General features: G+C 49.7%; 1 protein-coding gene across 5 annotated transcripts in view; it reads left to right on the top strand.

The window, feature by feature from the left end:
• Positions 1-7,568: 7,568 nt before the first annotated feature.
• NLRP12 (NLR family pyrin domain containing 12) overlaps positions 7,569-22,525 on the top strand; it is a 31,510-nt gene continuing 16,553 nt past the window's right edge. For 4 of the 5 annotated variants that reach the window (XM_064380886.1, XM_064380888.1, XM_021666514.2 and 1 more), the window contains exons 1-3: positions 7,569-8,020; positions 17,249-17,329; positions 20,432-22,133. In XM_064380886.1, coding sequence (XP_064236956.1) covers positions 7,729-8,020; positions 17,249-17,329; positions 20,432-22,133 — 2,075 coding nt within the window. In that variant the 5' untranslated portion in view covers positions 7,569-7,728. The remainder of the gene's footprint in view (positions 8,021-17,248; positions 17,330-20,431; positions 22,134-22,525) is intronic. The other variant, XM_064380887.1, reaches the window with a different exon arrangement.

Consider the following 22,525-nt stretch of genomic DNA (forward strand, 5'->3'; position numbering starts at 1 on the left):
CTCCCAAAGTGCTGGGATTACAGGTGTGAGCCACCAAGCCCGGCCATAATGCATTTTCTTTAGGTGCCACCTGCTTCTCCCTGATGCTAAGTTTTAGTATCATTTGGGTGGGCGAGGTGGTTTACACCTGTAATTTTAGCACTTTGGGGGGCCGAAGTAGGTGGATCCCTTAAGGTCAGGAGTTCGAGACCAGCCTGGCCAACATGGTGAAACCCCTGTCTCTACTGAAAATACAAAAATTAGCAGGGCATAGTGGTTGGTGCCTGTAGTCCCAGCTACAGAGGAGGCTGTCACAAGAATCACTTGAACCCGGGAGGTGGAGTTTGCAGTGAGCCAAAATCATACCACTGCACTCCAGCCTGGGCAACAGAGTGAGATTACATCTCAAAAAAAAAAAAAAAAAAAAAGGCCAGGCATAGTGGCTTACAGCTATAATCCCAGCACTTTGGGAGGCTGAGGCACGCAGTTCACAATGTCAGGAGTTTGAGACCATCCCGGGTAACACGGTGAAACCCCATCTCTACTAAAAATACAAAAAATTAGCCAGGCATGGTGGCACACGGCTGTAGTTCCAGCTACTCAGGAGGCTGAAGCAGGAGAATCGCTTGAACCCAGGAGGTGGAGTTTGCAGTGAGCTGAGATCATGCCATTGCCCTCCAGCCTGGGCAACAGAGTGAGATTCCATCTCAAAAAAACAGTTTTAGCATCATCAGCCAGTGGCTGAATCTTCCTGACTGATTGAGGCAAGGGCAGTGGAGCCTGTGGTGGGAGTAGACTCAGTGTAACTGTTCCTAAAACCCAGAGGGAAGGTCACAGCCAGGACGAGTTTCCTGCCGGTGTCTGTGGTCAGAGTGAGGACACAGCTCTCGTCAGGGGAGGAAGTTTCACAAGCCCTACACTCAGGGCCTGATGAAAGTGACTGTGTCCAGGGAGTCCCTGGGCAGCTTGTGAGTGCCAGATGACGGTCTGCAGGTGACTTTGCCACTTTCGACCTCCATCTATCCCTCTTCCAAACTGGAGGACTGGCCTCATTGTACAAGCTGATGAGGGTTTCAGCTGCTTGAAGTTTGGAGCCAGACAGACCTGGCTTTGAGAGTCATCTCCGTCATTGTCCAGTCCTGCTGTGTAGGTCACACACTCTGAGCTTCCCTCTCAGCCTCAATTTCTCCATTCATATGTGAAGAATGATGATTTCCATTTTCTTTCTTTCTTTCTTGAGTGCAGTGGCGTGAGCTCGGCTCACTACAACCTCCGTCTCCCAGGTTCAAGTGATTCTCCTGCCTCAGCCTCTCAAGTATCTGGGATTACAGGTACATGCCACCACGCCTGGCTAAAATTTGTATTGTTAGTAGAGACGGGGTTTCACCATGTTGGTCAGACTGGTCTCGAACTCTTGACCTTGTGACCCACCTGCCTCGGCCTCCCAAAGTGCTGGGATTACAGGCGTGAGCCACTGCGCTGGGCCTGATGAGTTCCATTTTCTTGCTGAATTCAGTGGTGAGCTAGTGACGCTGGTGGTGGTGATGGGAAGCGCGTGTAGCACTCAGTGTCTTCTCTATGTGAGAACAAACAGGCACAGAAACCTCAGATGTGGGCTCCCATGGGACAGCCTCTGGTGTCATTCAACACCAGTTAGTGACAGCATTTTGTCACATTGCCTGTAAAGCAAATTCAGGCCAGGCACAGTGCACACCTGTAATCCCAGCACTTTGGGAGGCTGAGGCGGGTGGATCACCTGAGGTCAGGAGTTTGAGAACAGCCTGACCAACATGGTGAAACCCCATCTCTACTAAAAATACAAAAATTAGCCAGGTGTGGTGGTGCATGCTTGTAATCCCAGCTCCTTGGGAGCTGAGACAGGAGAATTGCTTGAACCCAGGACGCGGAGGTTGCTGTGAGCCAAGATGGCACCATTACACTCCAGCCTGGGCAATAAGGGTGAAACTCCATCTCAAGAAAAAAAAAGCAAATAAACAACAACAACAAGAAAAAAAAACAGCAGGCTGCGCGTGGTGGCTCACACTTGTAATCCCAGCACTTTGGGAGGCCGAGGCGGGCGGATCACAAGGTCAGGAGTTCGAGACCAGCCTGGCCAACACAGTGAAACCCTTTCTTTACTGAAAATACAAAATTTAGCCACTCATGGCAGCGTGCACCTGTAATCCCAGCTACTCAGGAGGCTGAGGCAGAAGAATCGCTTAAACCCGGGAGGCCGACGTTGCAGTGAGCTGAGATTGCACCACTGCATTCTGCACTCCAGCCTGGGCGACAGAGCTAGACTTCGTCTCAGGAAAAAAACAACAAAAAAAAAAACAGCAAATCCATGTTCACAACATGTTAGCAAGTAGCATAGATTTTACTGATGATGGGTTTGGTTGGGTAGAAGAGAATTTTCATCAGACACCAGATAGTAAAGCAATTTGAATTCCGATTAGCCATCTCCATAAACCCAGCAAATGTTCTTCCCAGCCACCTGACACCTTGTAATTCCTTCCTTTCTGCCTTTCCCCTACGTGGCTTTTAAAATGCCTTTTTATCCTGAATGATTTAGTTTTACCTGCAAACAAGCAAATACCATACTGCAGAATTTCTCCAGTTAACAGGTTTCATACTCAAATGACTTTTCAGAGCATTCCCTCAAAAGAAACAGGTCTCTCGGTCTCTTCTGGAATGGCAAAAGGGAAATTCTGCTGCCAGAAAAGCAATCATCTCTCTGTGCCTTTATGGTACTAACATAGAGAAATGTTTCTTAGCAGAATGTCTTGGGTAGCTTTATATTACAAAAACATGGATTTAGCCAGGCATGACGGTTCACAATTGTAATCCCAGCACATCAGGAGACTGAGATGGGAGGATCACTTGAGCTCAGGTGTTCCAGACCAACTTGGGCAACATAGTGAGACCTCACCTCTATTCAAAAAAATAACAAAAAGGCGGGGCGCGGTGGCTCACGCCTGTAATCCCAGCACTTTAGGAGGCCGAGGCAGGTGGATCACGAGGTCAAGAGATCGAGACCATCCTGGTCAACACGGTGAAACCCCGTCTCTACTAAAAATACAAAAAATTAGCTGGGCACGGTGGCGCGTGCCTGTAATCCCAGCTACTTGGGAGGCTGAGGCAGGAGAATTGCCTGAACCCAGGAGACGGAGGTTGCAGTGAGCCGAGATCGTGCCATTGCACTCCAGCCTGGGTAACAAGAGCGAAACTCCGTCTCAAAAAAATAAATAAATAAATAACAAAAGAAAAAAGAAACATATGTTTGATGGCCCCTGCCCCACCAAGATTCTGATTCAGGAAGTCCAGGGAGGGACCAGCCTCATGTACATATATGTTTATGTATTTATCAATCTTACTATAATTTATATCAAATATTTCATCTATATATAATTTTCTTTTTTTTTGAGATGGAGTCTCACTCTGTGGCCCCGGCTGGAGGGAAGTGGTGCGATCTTGGCTCACTGCAACCTCTGCCTCCCGGGTTCAAGTGATTCTCTTGCCTCAACCTCCCAAGTAACTGGGATTACAGACACACGCCACCATGCCCAGCTAATTTTTGTATTTTTATTTTTTAAAAATTTGTTTTTTGTTGAGACAGAGTCTCACTCAGTCACCCAGGCTGGATTGCAGTGGTGTGCTCTCAGCTCACTGCAACCTCCACCTCCCAAGTTCAAGTGATTCTCATGCCTTGGCCTCCTAAGTAGCTGGAATTACAGGTGTGTGATACCACACCTGGCTAATTTTTCTATTTTTAGTAGAGAGGGTGTTTCACTATGTTGGCCGGGCTGGTCTCAAACCCCTGACCTTAAGTGATCTGCCCACCTTGGCCTCTCAAAGTGCTGGGACTACAGGTGTGAGCCACTGCGCCCAGCTTTCTATATATAATTTTTATAAATGTCCCTGATAATAATCTCCCTCCTACCTGAAAACCAACAGGTGACTCAGCACCCACTTTGAATGAGTTTATCCTTGTGATGCCAGACAGGCAAGGCCCCAAAGCAGGGCATAGCCTGGGACAGTTCTTGGCTTCACCCAGCAAAGAATTCAAGGGCAAGCAAGAAGGTGGTGGTAACAATTCCTATTTTTTATTTTATTTTATTATTTTTTTTTTGAGAGGGAGTCTCACTCTGTCACCAGGCTAGAGTGCAACGGCACAATCTCGGCTCACCGCAACCTCTGTCTCCGCAGTTCAAGCGATTCTCCTGCCTCAGCCTCCTAAGTAGCTGGGACTACAGGCACATGCCACCACGCCCAGCTAATTTTTGTATTTTTAGTAAAGATGGGGTTTCACCATATTGTCCAGACTGGTCTCGATCTCTTGACCTCCTGATCCACTCACCTAGGCCTCCCAAAGTGCTGGGATTACAGGTGTGAGCCACTGCACCCAGCCCCTATTTTTCATTTTTTATGTATTTTTTTGAGACAGAGTCTTGCTCTGTAGCCCATGCTGGAGTGCAGAGGCACTATCTCGGCTCACTGCAACCTCCACCCCCAGGTTCAAGCCATTCTTCTGCTTCAGCCTTCCAAATAGCTGGGATTACAGGCACCTGCCACCATGCCCGGCTAATTTTTGTATTTTTAGTAGACGGGGTTTCACCATGTTGGCCAGGCTGGTCTTGAACTCCTGACCTCAGGGGATCCACCCGCCTCACCCTCCTAAGGTGCTGGGATTATAGGTGTGAGCACCGCGCCTGCCTTAACAACCCTTTATTAAAACTGCAGTGTACAGCTGCAGCAGAGCAGGGTTACCCCACAGGCAGTGTGCCCAGAGCAGCAGCACTGCGCGCGCACACACACACACGCACGCGCGCACGCGCGCACACACACACACACACACACACTTTTAATTATATGCAAATTAAGGGGTGTTTTATGCAGACATTTCTATAGAGTGATAACTTCCAGGTGTAGAGATGTTGCCATGAAGAGAGGCAGTAACTTCTGGGTGTTACCATGACAATGGTAAACTGACAGGCACACTGGTGGGCGTTTCTCTGGGGAGATGCAGCCTCTTCTGTGTTTCAGCTACTCCTCAGTCTGGTCCGCTGTCCAAGTCCAGCCTCAGGAGTCAAGTCCCCTCTCCTCACTCACTTGTATCTGCCTTCTACTATATTGACCACGTGACATGGAGCAAGTGCTATGTGTGAGAGTGTGTGTGTGTATGTGTCTGTAAATCTAGTGGGTAGTGGCCAGGCGAGGTGGCTTACGTTTGTAATCCCAGCACTTTGGGAGACTGAGGCAGAGGATCACCTGAGGTCAGGAGTTCAAGACCAGCCTGACCAACATGGTGAAACTCCATCTTTACTAAAAAAATTAAAAATTAGCCGGGCATGGTGTCAGGTGTCTGTAATCCCAGCTACTCAGGAGGCTGAGGCAGGAGAATCACTTGAACTCAGGAGGTGGAGGTTGCAGTGAGCTGAGATGGCGCCATTGCACGCCAGCCTGGATGACAGAGTGAGACTCCCTATCAACAAAAAAAAAGAAAAAAACCATGGCTCAGCACCGTGGCTCATGCCTGTGATCCCAGTAATCCCAACACTTTGGGAGGCTGAGGCAGGCGGATCACAAGATCAATAGATCGAGATCGTCCTGGCCAACATGGTGAAACCCCATCTCTACTAAAAAATACAAAAATTATCTGGGTGTAGTGGCGTGTGCCTGTAGTCCCAGCTACTCAGGAGGCTGAGGAAGGCAGGAGAATCACTTGAATATAGGAGGTGGAGGTTGCAGTGAGCCGAGATCACGCCACTGCACTCCATCCTGGCGACAGAGCAAGACTTTGTCTCAAACAAAAAAACAAAACAAAGCTGGGCATGGTGGCTCACGCCTGTAATCCCAGCACTTTGGGAGGCCGAAGTGGGCGGATCACCTAAGGTCAGGAGTTCAAGACCAGCCTGACCAACATGGAGCAACCCCATCTCTACTAAAAATACAAAATCAGCTGGGCGTGGTAGTGCATTCCTGTAATCCCAGCTACTTGGGAGGCTGAACAGGAGAATCGCTTGAACCCAGGAGGATCGCTTCAGCTCAGGAGTTCAAGACCAGTCTGGGTAACATGGTGAAACCCTGTCTCCACAAAAAATATAAAAATTAGCCAGTTGTGGTGGTGCATGCCTGTAATCCGAGCTAGTCAGGAGGCTGGGGTGGGAGGCTTTTCTAAACCCAGGAAGTGGAAGCTGCAGTGAGCCAAGATTGTACTACTGCATTCCAGCCTGGGTGACAGAGTGAGACTGTCTCAAAAAAAGAAAAAAAATTCTTATTGATTTAGAAAAGCCAATTTTATGAGAGCCAATTCTGGAAAAGTTGAAAACGTTTCCTGAAAAATTTTTCAATCAAGAAATGAAATTTTCTGATTATAAAAATACCATATTGGCTGGGCACAGTGGCTCACACCTGTAATCCCCATCTACTAAAAATACAAAACTTAGCCTGGCGCTGTGACAGGCACCTGTAATCCCAGCTATTCGGGAGGCTGAGGCAGGAGAATTGCTTGAACCCGGGAGGCGGAAGTTGCAGCGTGCTGAGATTGCACCTGCTAAGTCCGTTTTGCTATGTAGGCTGACATATCACAGGTTCTGGGGATCAGGACATGAGTATCTTTGGGGATTATTATTCTGCCTATCACAGAGTCCCTGTCATGCCATTCTTGTGACTGAGACAAAAGAAAAAATAGCAGACCTTTGCAAGGTCCTTAATAATTCTCCCTGGGACTGGGCTCGGCGGCTCACGCCTATCATCCCAGCACTTTGGAAGGCTGAGGTGGGTGAATCGCTTGAGCTCAGGAGTTCAAGACCAGCCTGGGCAACGTGATGAAACCTCGTCTCTACCAAAACTACAAAAACTTAGCCGGGCATGGTGGCACATGTCTGTGGTCCCAGCTACCTGGGAGGCTGAGGTGGGAGAACCACTTGAACCTGGGAGGCAGAGGTTACAGTGAGCTGATATCACACCGCTGAACTCCAGCCTGGGTGACAGAGGGAGACTCTGTCTCAAAAAAAAAAAAAAAGCCAGGCGAGGTGGCTCACGTCTGTAATCCCAACACTTTGGGAGGCTGAGGCTGACAGATCACCTGAGGTCATGAGTTCGAGACCAGCGTGGCTAACGTGGTGAAACCCCATCTCTACTAAAACCACAAAAGTTAGCTGGGCATGGTGGTGGGTGCCTGTAATCCCAGCTACGCGAGAGGCTGAGGCAGGAGTATCGCTTGAACCTGGGAGGCGAAGGTTCCAGTGAGCCGAGATTGTGCCACCACCCTCCAGCCTGGGACACAGAGTGAGACTCTTATCTCAAAAAAAAAAAAAATTCTCCATGGAAGAGGCGCAGTCACAGTTTTGATAATACACTCTACCACACACACTCGTGAAACGAGGAAAACAAGAGGACGGCAGAAAGAGAGCAACTGTTTTGTCCAGATTGCCGGGAAGAGACAGAGAAGTGAGAACCTTTTTCATCAGCCTGGTGGCACCTAGGATTTCGTCATCCCCCCGCTCCCCGACTTCCTCTTCTTCAACGAGAACACCCATTGGTGAGCGGGGCAGGGTAGGAGGGAACGGAAAGGTAAGGAAGCAGTATTTCAGCAAGGGGTCTCTCCTCCCTGTCTTGATCCTCCAGCCACTGGCACAACCTCCCCTGCAAATGATGCTGTGGAAGAAGCGCTGGAGTTGCCCCATGTCCCATGCCTAGGAACATCTCGGCCTCCAGCTCCTCTCCTCTGGGGCTCACGGCAACCCCATGCTACGCACCGCAGGCAGGGACGGCCTCTGTCGCCTGTCCACCTACTTGGAAGAACTCGAGGCTGTGGAGCTGAAGAAGTTCAAGTTCTACCTGGGGACTGCGACAGAGCTGGGAGAAGGTGGCAGGATCCCCTGGGGACGCATGGAGACAGCGGGTCCCCTGGAAATGGCCCAGCTGCTCATCACCCACTTCGGGACAGCGGAGGCCTGGAGGCTGGCTCTCAGCATCTTTGAGTGGATGAACAGGAAGGACCTGTGGGAGAGAGGACAGAGAGAGGACCTGGTGAGGGGTAAGGAGGTGGCGGGACAGGCAAGGCTAGGACCCCAGCCGGGCACGGTGGCTCACAGCTGTAATCCCAGCACTTTGGGAGGCTGGAGAGGGCAGATCACTTGCAGTTGGGAGTTCAAGACCAGCCTGGACAACATAGTGAGACTCTGTCTCTATAAAAAATAAAAAAAATTGGCCAGGCGTGGTGAGACCTACCTGTGATCCCAGCTTCTCAGGAGGTTGCAGTGGGAGGATCACTTGAGAGCAGAAGGTCTAGGCTGCAGTGAGCTATGATCCTGCCCCTGCACCCCAGCCTGGATGACAGAGCAAGACCCTGTCTCAAATATATATATATATATATACACACACATATATATATATGTATATATTTTATATATAAAAATATTTTAATATACTTAAAATATATATATATTTTAAGAGATGAGGTGGCCAGGCATGGTGGCTCACGCCTATAATCCCAGCACTTTGGGAGGCCAAGGCGGGTAGGTCACCTGAGGTCGGGAGTTTGAGACCAACCTGGTCAACACAGCGAAACCCGTCTCTACTAAAAATGCAAAAAGGCCGGGCGCTGTGGCTCACATCTATAATCCTAGTACTTTGGGAGGCCGAGACGGGTGGATCACCTGAGGTCAGGAGTTCAAAAATAGCCTGACCAACATGGCAAAACCCCATCTCTATCAAAAATACAAAAATTAGCCAGGCATGGTGGTGCACACCTGTAATCCCAACTACTTGGGAGGCTGAGGGAGGAGAATTGCTTGAACCCAGGAGGTGGAGGTTGCAGTGAGCTGAGATCATGCCACCGCACTCCAGCCTGCGTGACGGGAGTGAGACTCCATCTCAAAAAAAAAAAAAAAATTAGCCAAGTGTGATGGCACACGCCTGTAGTCCCAGCTACTCGGGAGGCTGAGGCAGGAGAAGCGCTTGAACCTGGGAGGTGGCGATTGCAGTGAGCTGAGATCACATCACTGTACTCCAGCCTGGGCAACAGAGTGAGACCCCATGTCAAAAAATATTTTAAAAAGAGATGAGGTATCCTCACGTTGCCCAGGCTGGTCTTGAACTCCTGGGCTCAAGTGAGTTTTTACCTTCACCTCCCAAAGTGCTGGGACCACAGACATGAATGACCACTGCCTGGCCACCAATTCCCTTTTCTTTCATACTAATCACTGAGCCTGGGAGACCTGGAATTCTAATTTATAGACAGACAGATACATACATACATAACATACATACATACGTACATACATAAATAGAATTTCAACTTTTTTTTTTAATGGAGTCTTGCTCTGTCGCCCAGGCGGAGTGCAGTGGCCTGATCTCGGCTCACTGCAACCTCTAACCCCCGGGTTCAAGTGATTCTCCTGCCTCAGCCTCCTGAGTATCTGGGATTACAGGCACCCATCACCACACCTGGCTAATTTTTGTATTTTTAGTAGAGACGAGGTTTCACCATGTTGGCCAGGATGGTCTCAAATGCCTGACCCCAGGTGATCCTCCTGCCTCAGTTCTCCTAAGTGCTGGGATAAGAGGCGCGAGCCACTGTGCCCAACTAATTTCAACTTTTATTTCTGATTCAAGGGGCACATGTGCAGGTGTGTTACCTGGGTATACTGAGTGATGCCGAGGTTTGGGGTAAGACTGATCCTATCACCCAGGTACTTGAACACAGTAGTCAGCAGTGAGTTTTCCAACCTGCCCCGACGATGAGTCCCCAGTGCCTAGCGTTCCCGTCTTTATGTCCATGAGAACCCAATGTTCAACTTCCACTTATCGGTGAGAACATGCAGTCTTTGCTGTTCTATTCCTGCATGAGTTTGCTTAGGATAATGGCCTCCAGCTGCATCCATGTTCCTGCAGAGGACACGATTTTGTTCTTTCTTCTGTCTGTGTACGGAATTCTAATTTCATCCCTGTGGTCTTTGTTCCTGCTGTCTTCCTCCTTCTCCATCTTCTTTGCCTGGAAAACTATTACTTATTTACTTACTGAAACCTTGAAGGCACTACCTTCTCTCCTTTTTTATTTTATTTTATTTATTTATTTATTTTTTGAGACAGAGTTTTGCTCTTGTTACCCAGGCTGGAGTGCAATGGTGCGATCTCAGCTCACTGCAACCTCCGCCTCCTGGGTTCAGGCAATTCTCCTGCCTCAGCCTCCTGAGTAGCTGGGATTACAGGCAAGCGCCACCATGCCCAGCTAATTTTTTGTATTTTTAGTAGAGACGGGGTTTCACCATGTTGACCAAGATGGTCTCGATCTCTTGACCTCGTAATCCACCCGCCTCGGCCTCCCAAAGTGCAGGGATTACAGGCTTGAGCCACTGCGCCCAGCCTCCTTTTTTTTTTTTTTATTGTACTTTAAGTTCTGGAGTACATGTGCAGATCTTGCAGGATTGTTGCATAGGTACACACATGCCATGGTGATTCGCTGCCTCCATCCCCCACCCCCATCACCTACATCAGGCATTTCTCCCAATGTTATCCCTCCCCAACATCCCCACTGCACCCTTCCCCCTTTTTTTTATACAGAGTCTCCCTCTGTCACCAGGCTGGAGTGCAGTGACACGATCTCAGCTCACTGCAACCTCCACCTCCTGGGTTCTAGCAATTCTCCAGCCTCTGCCTCCCAAGTAGCTGGAACTACAGGCGTGCGCCACCACGCCTGGCTAATTTTTCTATTTTTAGTAGAGACAGGATTTCACCATGTCGGCCAGCTACTGACCTCAAATGATCTGCCTGCCTCGGCCTCCCAAAGTCCTGGGATTAGAGGGGTGAGCCACCGTGCCTGGCTTGAGCTGTGGTTTTTACTGTCATTTCTCACCTGTTTTCTCTATTGAAACACGGACCCCCTCAAAGGCAGAGAGGGAGAATCTTGACTCCGCTGTGTGATGCTCTGTGATTCCAGTGTCTGGCTAGGGCTAGGAACAGAGTAAACCTTGATGAACATTTGCAGAATGAATAAGCAAGCCCTGCCAATAACTGGCTATACACAGTCACTTCTGCGAAGCTTAGTGACTCATGGTTAATGAGATGTGATGGTAGTTGTGTGCTGGGAAATGTTAAACATCTCTGAAAAAAACAGTCTTTAATGACTCTGAAAAAGCAAAGGGACTTGTTGGTAGCATTTCTTTCTTTTTCTTTTTTTTTTTTTTAAAGAGACGGGGTTTCACCATATTGGCCAGGCTGATCTCAAACTCCTGACCTTGTGATCCATTCACCTCGGCCTCCCAAAGTGCTGGGATTATAGGCGTGAGCCATTGCACCCTGCCTTTTTTTTTTTTTTTCTGAGATGAAGTTTTGCTCTTGTCACCCAGGCTGGAGTGCAATGGTGAGATCTAGGCTCACTGCAACCTCCTTCTCCCAGGTTCAAGCAATTCTCCTGCCTCAACCTCCCCAGTAGCTGAGATTACAGGCGGGCATCACCACACCCAGCTAATTTTTGTATTTTTAATAGAGATGGGGTTTCACCACGTTGGCCAGGCTGGTCTCCAACTCCTGACCTCAGGTGATGTACCTGCCTCAGCCTCCCAAAGTGCTGAGATTACAGGCATAAGCCACCGAGCCTGGCCAGCATTTAAAATTTCTGGGTGTAAATGATTTCAGCATGGCTAATTTCAAGCTACCAAAATTACAAGTCAAGCAGCTTCGTAGTTTTGTTGTTTGTTTGTTTTTTTTTTTGAGACAGAATATTGCTCTGTCACCCAGGCTGGAGTGCAATGGTGTGATCTCAGCTCACCACAACCTCTGCCTCCTGGGTTCAGGTGATTCTCCTGCCTCAGCTTCCCAAGGAACTGGAATTACAAACGTATACCACCACACCCAGCTAATTTTTGTATTTTTATTTTATCTATTTATTTTTTGAGATGGAGTTTTCCTCTTATTGCCCAGGCTGGAATGCAAATGACATGATCTTGGTTCACTGCAACCTCCATCTCCCGGGTTCAAGGAATTGTCCTCCAGGGTAGCTGGTATTACAGGCACGCTCTGCCACGCCTGGCTAATTTTTACATTTTTAGTAGAGATGGGGTTTCACTATGTTGGCCAGGGTGGTCTCGAACTCCTGGCTTCAGGTGATCCACCCCTCCTTGGCCTCCCGAAGTGCTGGGATTACAGGCGTGAGCCACTGTGCCTGGATGAAATTGAACACTAGGCTCTTTGCAGCCAGTGCCGTGTGACGGGAACAGATAAGCCTCTTATGTCCTCCTCAGATTTTATCTCGTACAACTTTTTCTCCCTTGTCTTTATTAGATAATTTGGAGGTGGCCTGTGCATGGGGTGTATGAGGCTGGGCCACTTCTTCACTTAGATACAGACAGGAAAATTGAAGTGGTAACAGCAACAAAGTAAGAAAAAAGTATCACCCAGCACGGTGGCTCACGCCTGTAATCCCAGCACTTGCGGAGGCTGAGGCCGGTGGATCACAAGGTCAGGAGTTCGAGACCAGCTTGGCCAATATGGTGAGACCCTGTCTCTACTAAACATACAAAATTAGCCAGGCGTGGTGGCGGGCACCTGTAGTCCCAGCTACTCAGGAGGCTGAGGCAGGAGAATGGCTTGAACTCAGGAGGTGGAGGTTGCGGTGAGCCGAGATCGAGTCACTGCACTCCAGCCTGGGTAACAAAGCAAGGCTCTGTCTCTCAAAAAAAAAAATAAATAAAAGAGTATCAATGTACTTACTTGTCATTTTGTATAATCATATCTAAATATAGGTGTCGCATAGTTATTTTAAGAAATGGAAACAATGTACAAATACAGAATAAAAAGTAAAGTCCCACATCTTTCCCTCTTCGCGCATAACAATTTGGTGAGTGGGTGAGCATTCTTCTCTGGACAGCATCTGTTTACTGTACTGAGAGGCAGCTCAGTGTTCCCAGGGAGACAGATGTCTAGCTTTACTTTTTTTTTTTTTTTTGAGATGGAGTTTTTCTCCTGTCACCCAGGCTGGAGTGCAGTGGTGTGATCTTGGCTCACTGCAACCTCTGCCTCCGGGGTTCAAGCAATTCTCTTGCCTCAGCCTCCCTCCTGGGACTACAGGCACACGCCACCATGCTCAGCTAATTTTTGTATTTGTAGTAGAGGTGGGGTTTCACCATGTTGGCCAGGATGGCCTCAATCTCTTGACCTTGTGATCTGCCCGACTCGGCCTCCCGAACTGCTGGCATTACAGGTGTGAGCCACTGCGCCTGGCCAAGCTTTGCTCTTTCTGTCTGTGTGATGCCAGAGAATTGATGTACTCCTCTGGGCTTCCGACTCCATCTGTAAAACAAGGGCATCAGAATTCAGCAGGTCTGGGGCACCAGGAATCTGCATTTGGATGTGGGTGGTTCTCACAGCATGTTTAGGAAACGCTGAGGGACAGCATCTCTGAGGCCTGTCTCAGCTGCAATTTTCTTTTTTGGAGATGGAGTTTCACTCGTTGCCCAGGCTGGAGTGCAATGGCATGATCTCAGCTCACTGCAATCTCCACCTCCTGGGTTCAAGCAATTCTTCTGCCTCAGCCTCCTGACTACCTGGGATTACAGGCATGTACCACCACACCCAGCTAATTTTTGTAGTTTTCTAGTAAAGACCGAGTTTCACCACATTGGCCAGGTTGGTCTCGATCTCCTGACCTCATGATCCGCCCGACTCCGCCTCCCAAAGTGCTGGGATTACAGGTGTGAGCCACCGCACCCAGCCTCAGCTGCAATTTTCAAGGATTACCTTTAAAAAAAAACTTAGACCCAGAGTGGTGGCTCACCCCTGTATTCCCAGCACTGCGAGGCCAAGGTGGGCAGATTGCCTGATGTGAGAAGTTCGAGACCAGCCTGGCCAACATGGTGAAACCCCGTCTCTACTAAAAATACAAAACTTAGCCAGGCATGGTCATGGGGGCCTGAAATCTCACATACTCAGGAGCATGAGGCAGGAGAATTGCTTGAACCCAAGAGGTGGAGGTTTTAGTGAGCTGAGATCGTGCCACTGCACTCCAGCCTGGGAGACAGAGTGAGACTATGTCTCTAAATAAAAATAATAAAATAGCGTGAGATGACTGAATATACCAGAGCCAGCGCTGAGCAGATGAAAGACAGCAGTTTATTAGTTGCACAGACTCACAGGGAAGGTGTCTCGTATGCCAGAAGGGTGGCACAGGAATTGCAGATGGGAACAGCATGAAGCTAGAGGGCTGTGGGAGGTGGGCTGTGTAGTAATGAGGGTGCTTCCTGGCCCGGGCAAGAGGACGTGCTTTGCTTTCGTGAATCATCTGATGGACTAGCAATCAGCAGGGCGGTGAAAACTTGTCAGAGTGAGGACCAGACGGGGTGCAGCTGGTCAGCTGATAGAAGAACTAGCCAGGTGGGGAGCCTTTCCCACTGGGCGGGGAGCGTATCAGGTGAGAGCATAAGCACTCACACTTAGGACTTTGGGGGTCTTCTCAGGACCAAAGATGCCAAGAAAGGACTGACATGTAGAAACTTATGATATATCCAGACAAAAGCCTTTTTTGGCTTGGGCACGATGGCTTACACATGTATTTCCAAGACTTTGAGAGGCCAAGGTCAGAGGAATCCTTGAGGCCAGGAGTTCCAGACCAGCCTGGGTAACATACTGTGACTTAATCTCTACCAAAAAATAAAAATAAAAAATATTTTTCTGTTGGGTACAGTGGCTCATGCCTGTAATCCCAACACTTTGAGAGGCTGAGGTCAGGAGTTCAAGACCAACCTGGCCAACGTGGTGAAACCCCGTCTTTACTAAAAATACAAAAATTAGCTGGGCATGGTGGCGCGTGCCTGTAATCCCAGCTACTTGGGAGGCTGAGGCAGGAGAATTGCTTGACCTGGGACCCAGGAGGTGGAGATTGCAGTGAGCCAAGATCAAGCCAATGCACTCCAGCCTGGGTTACAGAGTGAGACTCTGTATTATTAAAAAAAAAAAAAAAAAAAAAAAAAAAAAATCTTTTTTTTTTTTTTTTTTGAGACAGAGTTTCGTTCTTGTTACCCAGGCTGGAGTGCAATGGCGTGATCTCGGCTCACCGCAACCTCCGCCTCCTGGGTTCAGGCAATTCTCCTGCCTCAGCCTCCTGAGTAGCTGCGATTACAGGCACGCGCCACCATGCCCAGCTAATTTTTTGTATTAGTAGAGACGGGGTTTCACCATGTTGACCAGGATGGTCTCGATCTCTTGACCTCGTGATCCACCCGCCTTGGCCTCCCAAAGTGCTGGGATTACAGGCTTGAGCCACCGCGCCCGGCAAAAAAAATCTTTTTAAGAGATGGAGTCTTGCTGTTGCCCAGGCTAGAGTGCAGGGCTGTGATCATAGCTCATGACTACAGCCTTGAATTCCTGGGCTCAAGCAATCCTCCTGCCTCGGCCTCCTGCTAGGACTACAGGTGTACACCACCACCACCAGTATTTTTTTTTTTTTTTTTTGAGATGGAGTCTTACTCCGTCACCCAGGCTGGAGTGCAGAGGCACAATCTCAGCTCACTGCAACCTCCCCATCTTGGGTTCAAGCTATTCTCCCGCCTCAGCCTCCCACGTAGCTGGGATTATAGGCATGCACCATGACACCCAGCTAATTTTTTTATCTTTAGTAGAGACAGGGTTTCACCATGTTGACCAGGCTGGTCTCGAACTCCTGGCCTCAAGTGATTGGCCCACTTTGGCCTCCCAAACTGCTAGGATTAAAGGCGTGGGCCACTGCACCCAGCCTAATTTTTTTGGGAGAGTTGGGGTCTCATCATCTTGCCCACCCTGGCCTTGAACTACTGAACTCAAGCAATCTTGCCTCAGTTTCCCCAAGTGCTGAGATTATAGGTGTGAGGCACCAGGCCTGGCCAGAATTTTTTTTTTCTTTTTCTGAGATGGAGTCTCATTGTCACCCAGGCTGGAGTGCAGTGGCACAATCTCGGCTCACTGCAACCTCCGCCTGCCAGGTTCAAGCAAACCTCCCACTGAGCACTCCAATCGCTGGGACTACAGGAACATGCCACTATGCCCGGCTAATATTTGTGTTTTTAGTAGAGATGGGGTTTCACCACGTTGGCCAGTCTGGTCTCGAACTCCTGACAGGTGATTCACCCGCCTTGACCTCCCAAAGTGCTGGGATTACAGGTGTGAGCCACTGTGCCCAGCATTTTTGTATTTGTGGTAGAGACGGGGTTTCATCATATTGGTCAGGCTGGTTGTGAACTGCTGACCTCATGATCTGCCTGCCTCAACCTCCCAAAGTACTGAGATTACAGGTATGAGCCACCACCAGCCAAGTGTTTATTTTTCATGTGCTGAGCTCCCTGCACCATTAGAATATAAGGTCCCTGAAGTAGGAACCTCATGTCTTATTTATTGCTATGTACCCAGTGACTAGAACAATGGCTGGGTGATGTTCGTGCCCAATGTATGTGTATTTTTAAATGGATGATGGGCCAGGCATGGTGGCTCACGCCTATAATCTCAGCACTTTACGAGGCCAAGGTGGGGTTCAAGACTAGCCTGGCCAACATGGTAAAACCCTGTCTCTACTAAAAATACAAAAATTAGCTGGGTGTGGTGGCACAGGCCTGTAATCCTAGCTACTCGGGAGACTGAGGCAGGAGAATCACTTGAACCTGGGAGATGGCTGTTGTGGTGAGCCAAGATATTGTACATTGTACCACTACATTCCAGCCTGGGTGACAGAGCAAAGCAAAGAAAAGATGGATGAGACGTGGTCGAGAGCTGATGAGGGAGTCTGGACTGACTCAGAACTTACATCAAAAAGATTGATTGAGGCCGGACGCGCCTATTACCCCAGCACTTTGGGAGGCCAAGGTGGGCGGATCACGAGGTCAGGAGTCCGAGACCAGCCAATACAAAAATTAGCTGTGCGCCTGTAATCCCAGCTACTCAGGAGGCTGGGGCAAAACAATCACTGAACCGGGGAGGTGGAGGTTGCAGTGAGCCAAGATCACACCTCTGTGCTTCATCCTGGGTGACAGAGTGAGACTCACTGTCCAAAAAAAAAAAAAACCACTGATTGGATGGATGGAGGTGCCAATGACCATGAAGGGCACCCAGGAAGGAGGGTGGGCTACAGGGAACAAGGGGTGAGCTGTTCCCCACACTTGGCCTGTGCAATGGCTACTGAACATTCCGGGACATGGGTGAGTAGGGAGTTATGGAGGCATTTTAATGTGATTGAGGCTAATACCACACAGTGCTCCTAGCCAGATGTGTGCCAGCTGATCTTCCACAATTTCTCTCTCAGATACCCCACCTGGTGGCCCATCCTCACTTGGGAACCAGTCAACATGCCTTCTGGAAGTCTCTCTTGCCACTGCAAAGAAAGGTGAGCCTCAAGCCAGGTACCTACATATATTAATCTACACAGAGCTGATGACCCAATGGAGCCTAGGCCAAGCACAGATGCATGATTGCAGAATTCCTGGGGTGGATTAAGGACACCATCGAAATGACAGTTTTGGCCAGGCATGGTGGCTCACGCCTGTAATCCCAGCACTTTGGGAGGTGGGTGGATCACCTGAGGTCAGGAGTTCGAGACCAGCCTGACCAACATGGTTAAAACGCTTTCTCTACTAAAAACACAAAAAACAATTACAAGGGATGATCTGTTAGCTGGGCATGGTGGTGCATGCCTGTAATCCCAGCTACTTGGGAGGCTGAGGCAGGAGAATCGCTTGAACCCAAGAGGCAGAGATTGCAGTGAGCCGAGATGGCACCATTGCACTCCAGCCTGAGCAACAAGAGCAAAACTCTGTCTCAAAAAAAAAAAAGAGGCTGGGTGTGGTGGCTCACGCTTGTAATTCCAGCACATTGGGAGGCCAAGACATGTGTATCATGAGGTCAGGAGTTTGAGACCAGCATGGCGGCACATGCTTGTAGTCTTGCTACTCGGGAGGCTGAGGCAGGAGAATCACTTGAACCTGGGAGGCAGAGATTGTGGTGAGCTGAGATCGTGCCACTATACTCCAGCCTGGTAACAGAATGAGACTCTGTCTCAAAAAAAAAAAAGTAGACATTGGTGATGATTGCACAGCATCGTGAACTAACTTAATGCCAGAGTTGTACACTACACTTATTTAAAGAGGTTAAAAATGGCAAATTTTATTTCTTAAGACATCATCTAGATGCCCACACAAAAAAAATGGTAAATTTTATGTATATGCCTCTACAATTAAAAGAGTGCATGTACTCGTTTTGAAAATCTTAGTATCAAACTCAGATTCCTTTTTTTAAGCTTCTCTCAGGTATGGGCCTCTGCTGACATCCAAATACCAAGGGATGCATTTTTTTTTTTTTTTTTCTGAGACGGAGTTTTGCTGTTGTTACCCAGACTGGAGTGCCATGGTGCGATCTCGGCTCACCGCAACCTCCGCCTCCTGGGTTCAAGCAATTCTCCTGCCTCGGCCTCCTGAGTAGCTGGGATTACAGGCGTGCACCACTATGCCCAGCTAATTTTTGTATTTTTAGTAGAGACGGGGTTTCACCTTATTGACCAGGATGGTCTCGATCTCTTGACCTCATGATCCACCCGCCTCGGCCTCCCAAAGTGCTGGGATTATAGGCATGAGCCACCGCGCCCAGCCAGGGATGCATTTTTATCTAGACCAGGGTTTCTCCACGTGGGCACTATTGGCATTTTGGGGCCAGAGGGTTCTTTGCTGTGGGGTTGTCCTGTGGTTTGCAGGATGTTGAGCAGCACCTCTGGCCTCCACCCAGCAGGTGGCAGTAGCACTCTCTCCATTTTAATACCCAAACCACTAGTCCAAATGTCCCCTGGGGGACACAGTCACCCCTATTTAAGAACAGTTACATATATATATATATATGTATATGTATATTATATATTATATATATATATATATATATAAAACATCTCATCCATCTTCTTTTCTTTGCTCTGTCACCCAGGCTGGAATGTAGTGGTACAATGTACAATATCTTGGCTCACCACAACAGCCATCTCCCAGGTTCAAGTGATTCTCCTGCCTCAGTCTCCCGAGTAGCTAGGATTACAGGCCTGTGCCACCATACCCAGCTAATATATATATATACACACGTTTTTTTTGAAACAGAGTCTCACGCTGTCGCCTAGGCTGGAGTGTGGCGGGCTGATCTCAGCTCACTGCAACCTCCGCCTCTCAGTTCAAGCAATTCTCCTGCCTCGGCTTCCCAAGTAGCTGGGATTACAGGCACTCGCCACCACATCCGGTTAATTTTGTATTTTTAGTAGAGATGGGTTTCACCCCCGACCTCAGGTGATCCGCCCACCCCGGCTCCCAAAGTGTTGGGATTACAGGTGTTAGCCACCACACCTGGCCTAATTTTATTTTTTGGGACGGAGTTTTGCTCTTATCACCCAGGCTTGGAAAGCAGTGGCTCGACCTCAGCTCACTGCATCCTCCACCTCCTGGGTTCAAGTGATTCTTCTGCCTCGGTCTCCGACTAGCTGGGACTACAGAAGCACACCACCACACCCAACTTTTATATTTTTAGTAGAGATGGGGTTTCGCCATGTTGGACAGGCTGGTCTCAAACTCCTGACCTCAGGTGATCTGCTTAACCTTGGCCTCCCAAAGTGCTGGGATTACAGGTGTGAGCCACTGCACCCAGCAATAATTAAAAAAAAAAAAAGAAAGAAAAAAAAAAGAAACAAAATGCAGTCTCTAATTCAATAGGTGAGGAGCAGGATCCAGGATTTTGTATTTTCAACCGGCTTCCCAGTAATGCTGCTGGTGCACGGACAGCCTTTTGAGTAGACTTCATAGAGTACTGTAGGTAAACATTTCCATGTTAAGCCTCAGCATCTCACGAGAAGGGAAGATCTTTTTTTGTTTGTTTGTTTTTGAGATGGAGTCTTGCAGTGTCGCCCAGACTGGAGCGCAGTTGCGCGATATCAGCTCACTGCAACCTCCACCTCCTGGGTTCAAGCAATTCTCTCCTTCAGTCTCCTGAGTAGCTGGGATTACAGGCACTCGCCACCATGCCTGGCTAATTTCTGTATTTTTAGTAGAGATAGGGTTTCACCATCTTGGCCAGGCTGGTCTCGTGATCCACCCACCTCGGCCTCCCAAAGTGCTGGAATTACAGGCCTGAGCCACCATGCCGAGTGAGAAGGGAAGATCTTTATAGAGAAGGACTAAGGTTCTCAGATTCCTTCTTGAAAACTGTCTCAAGGATATTGCTGAGCAAGTGGGTGCTAGGCCATGGTTTTTTTTGAGGAGTCTAGCTCTGTTGCCCAGGCTGGAGTGATCTTGGTTCACTGCAACCTCCACCTCCTGGATTCAAGCAATTCTCCCGTCTCAGCCTCCCAAGTAGCTGGGACTACAGGCACACGCCCCCTTTGACCCAGACGAGGAGCACTTTTCCTCATGAACTCATTAGAGGTTGCTGATGAGTATTCCACGAAACCCTCATTCCTCTCGCCTAGATCCCCAGGAAACCTACAGGGATTACGTCCGCAGGAAATTCCGGCTCATGGAAGACCGCAATGCGCGCCTAGGGGAATGTGTCAACCTCAGCCACCGGTACACCCGGCTCCTGCTGGTGAAGGAGCACTCAAACCCCATGCGGGCCCAGCAGCAGCTTCTGGACACGGGCCGGGAACACGCGAGGACCGTGGGACACCAGACCAGCCCCATCAAAATAGAGACCCTCTTTGAGCCAGATGAGGAGCGCCCCGAGCCACCGCGCACCGTGGTCATGCAAGGGGCGGCGGGGATAGGCAAGTCCATGCTGGCTCACAAGGTGATGCTGGACTGGGCGGACGGGAAGCTCTTCCAAGGCAGGTTTGATTATCTCTTCTACATCAACTGCAGGGAGCTGAACCAGAGTGCCGCGGAACGCAGCATGCGAGACCTCATCTCCAGCTGCTGGCCGGAGCCCAGCGCGCCTCTGCGGGAGCTAGTGCGCGTTCCCGAGCGTCTCCTTTTCATCATCGACGGCTTCGATGAGCTCAAGCCGTCTTTCCACGATCCTCAGGGACCCTGGTGCCTCTGCTGGGAGGAGAGACGGCCCCCGGAGCTGCTCCTGAGCAGCTTAATTCGGAAGAAGCTCCTCCCTGAGCTCTCTCTGCTCATCACCACGAGGCCCACGGCGTTGGAGAAGCTCCACCGTCTGCTGGAGCACCCCAGGCACGTGGAGATCCTGGGCTTCTCAGAGGCAGAGAGAAAGGAGTACTTCTACAAGTATTTCCACGATGCAGAGCAGGCGGGCCACGTCTTCAACTACGTGAGGGACAACGAGCCTCTCTTCACCATGTGCTTCGTGCCCCTGGTGTGCTGGGTGGTCTGCACCTGCCTCCAGCAGCAGCTGGAGGGTGGGGGGCTGCTGAGACAGACATCCAGGACCACCACTGCGGTGTACATGCTCTACCTCCTGAGTCTGATGCAACCCAAGCCCGGGACCCCGCACTTCCAGCCCCCACCCAACCAGAGAGGGTTGTGCTCCCTGGCGGCAGATGGGCTCTGGAATCAGAAAATCCTGTTTGAGGAGCAGGACCTCCGGAGGCATGGCCTGCACGGGGCGGACGTGTCTGCCTTCCTCAACATGAACATCTTCCAGAAGGACATCAACTGTGAGAGGTACTACAGCTTCATCCACCTGAGCTTCCAGGAATTCTTCGCAGCCATGTACTACCTCCTGGACGAGGGCGAGCGTGGGACAGGCCCAGAGCAGGACATTAACAGGGTCTTGGCCGAGTACGCGTTTTCTGAAAGGAGCTTCCTGGCGCTCACCATCCGATTCCTGTTCGGGCTGCTGAACGAGGAGACCAGGAGCCACCTGGAGAAGAGTCTCTGCTGGAAGGTCTCGCCGCACATCAAGACGCAGCTGTTGCAGTGGATCCAGAGCAAAGCGCAGAGCGCCGGCTCCACCCTGCAGCAGGGCTCCCTGGAGTTCTTCAGCTGCTTGTACGAGATCCAGGAGGAGGAGTTTATCCAGCAGGCCCTGAGCCACTTCCAGGTGATCGTGGTCAGCAACATCACCTCCAAGATGGAGCACATGGTCTCCTCCTTCTGCCTGAAGAACTGCAGGAACGCCCAGGTGCTGCACTTGTATGGCGCCACGTACAGCGCGGACGGGGAAGACCGGGCCAGGTGCTCTGCAGGGACCCACACACTGTTGGTGCAGCTGTAAGTATCTCTGGGGCTGCTCACGTTCATGCATGCATGCATTCGTTCCTTCACTCTGAAACAAAGTCTCTCTCGATCTCCTAGGCTGGAGTGCCATGGCACAATCTCAGGTCATTGCAGCCTCTGCCTCTTGGGTTCAAGCGATTCTCCTGCCTCAGCCTCTGGAGTAGCTGGGATTACAGTCATGCACCACCATACCTGGCTAATTTTGTATTTTTAGTAGACACAGGGTTTCTCTATGTTGGGCAGGCTGGTCTCAAACTCCCGACCTCAGGTGATCCGCCGGCCTTGGCCTCCCAAAGTGCTGGGATTACAGGCATGAGCCACCACGTCCAGCTTTTTTTTTTTTTTTCGCTTTTCGAAATGAAGTCTCTCTTGGTCTCCTAAGCTGG

This window comes from Aotus nancymaae, unplaced genomic scaffold, assembly GCF_030222135.1.
Source record: "Aotus nancymaae isolate 86718 unplaced genomic scaffold, 86718_ANA_hifiasm-v0.15.2.pri h1tg000028l, whole genome shotgun sequence".
Classification (NCBI taxonomy): Eukaryota; Metazoa; Chordata; class Mammalia; order Primates; family Aotidae; genus Aotus; species Aotus nancymaae.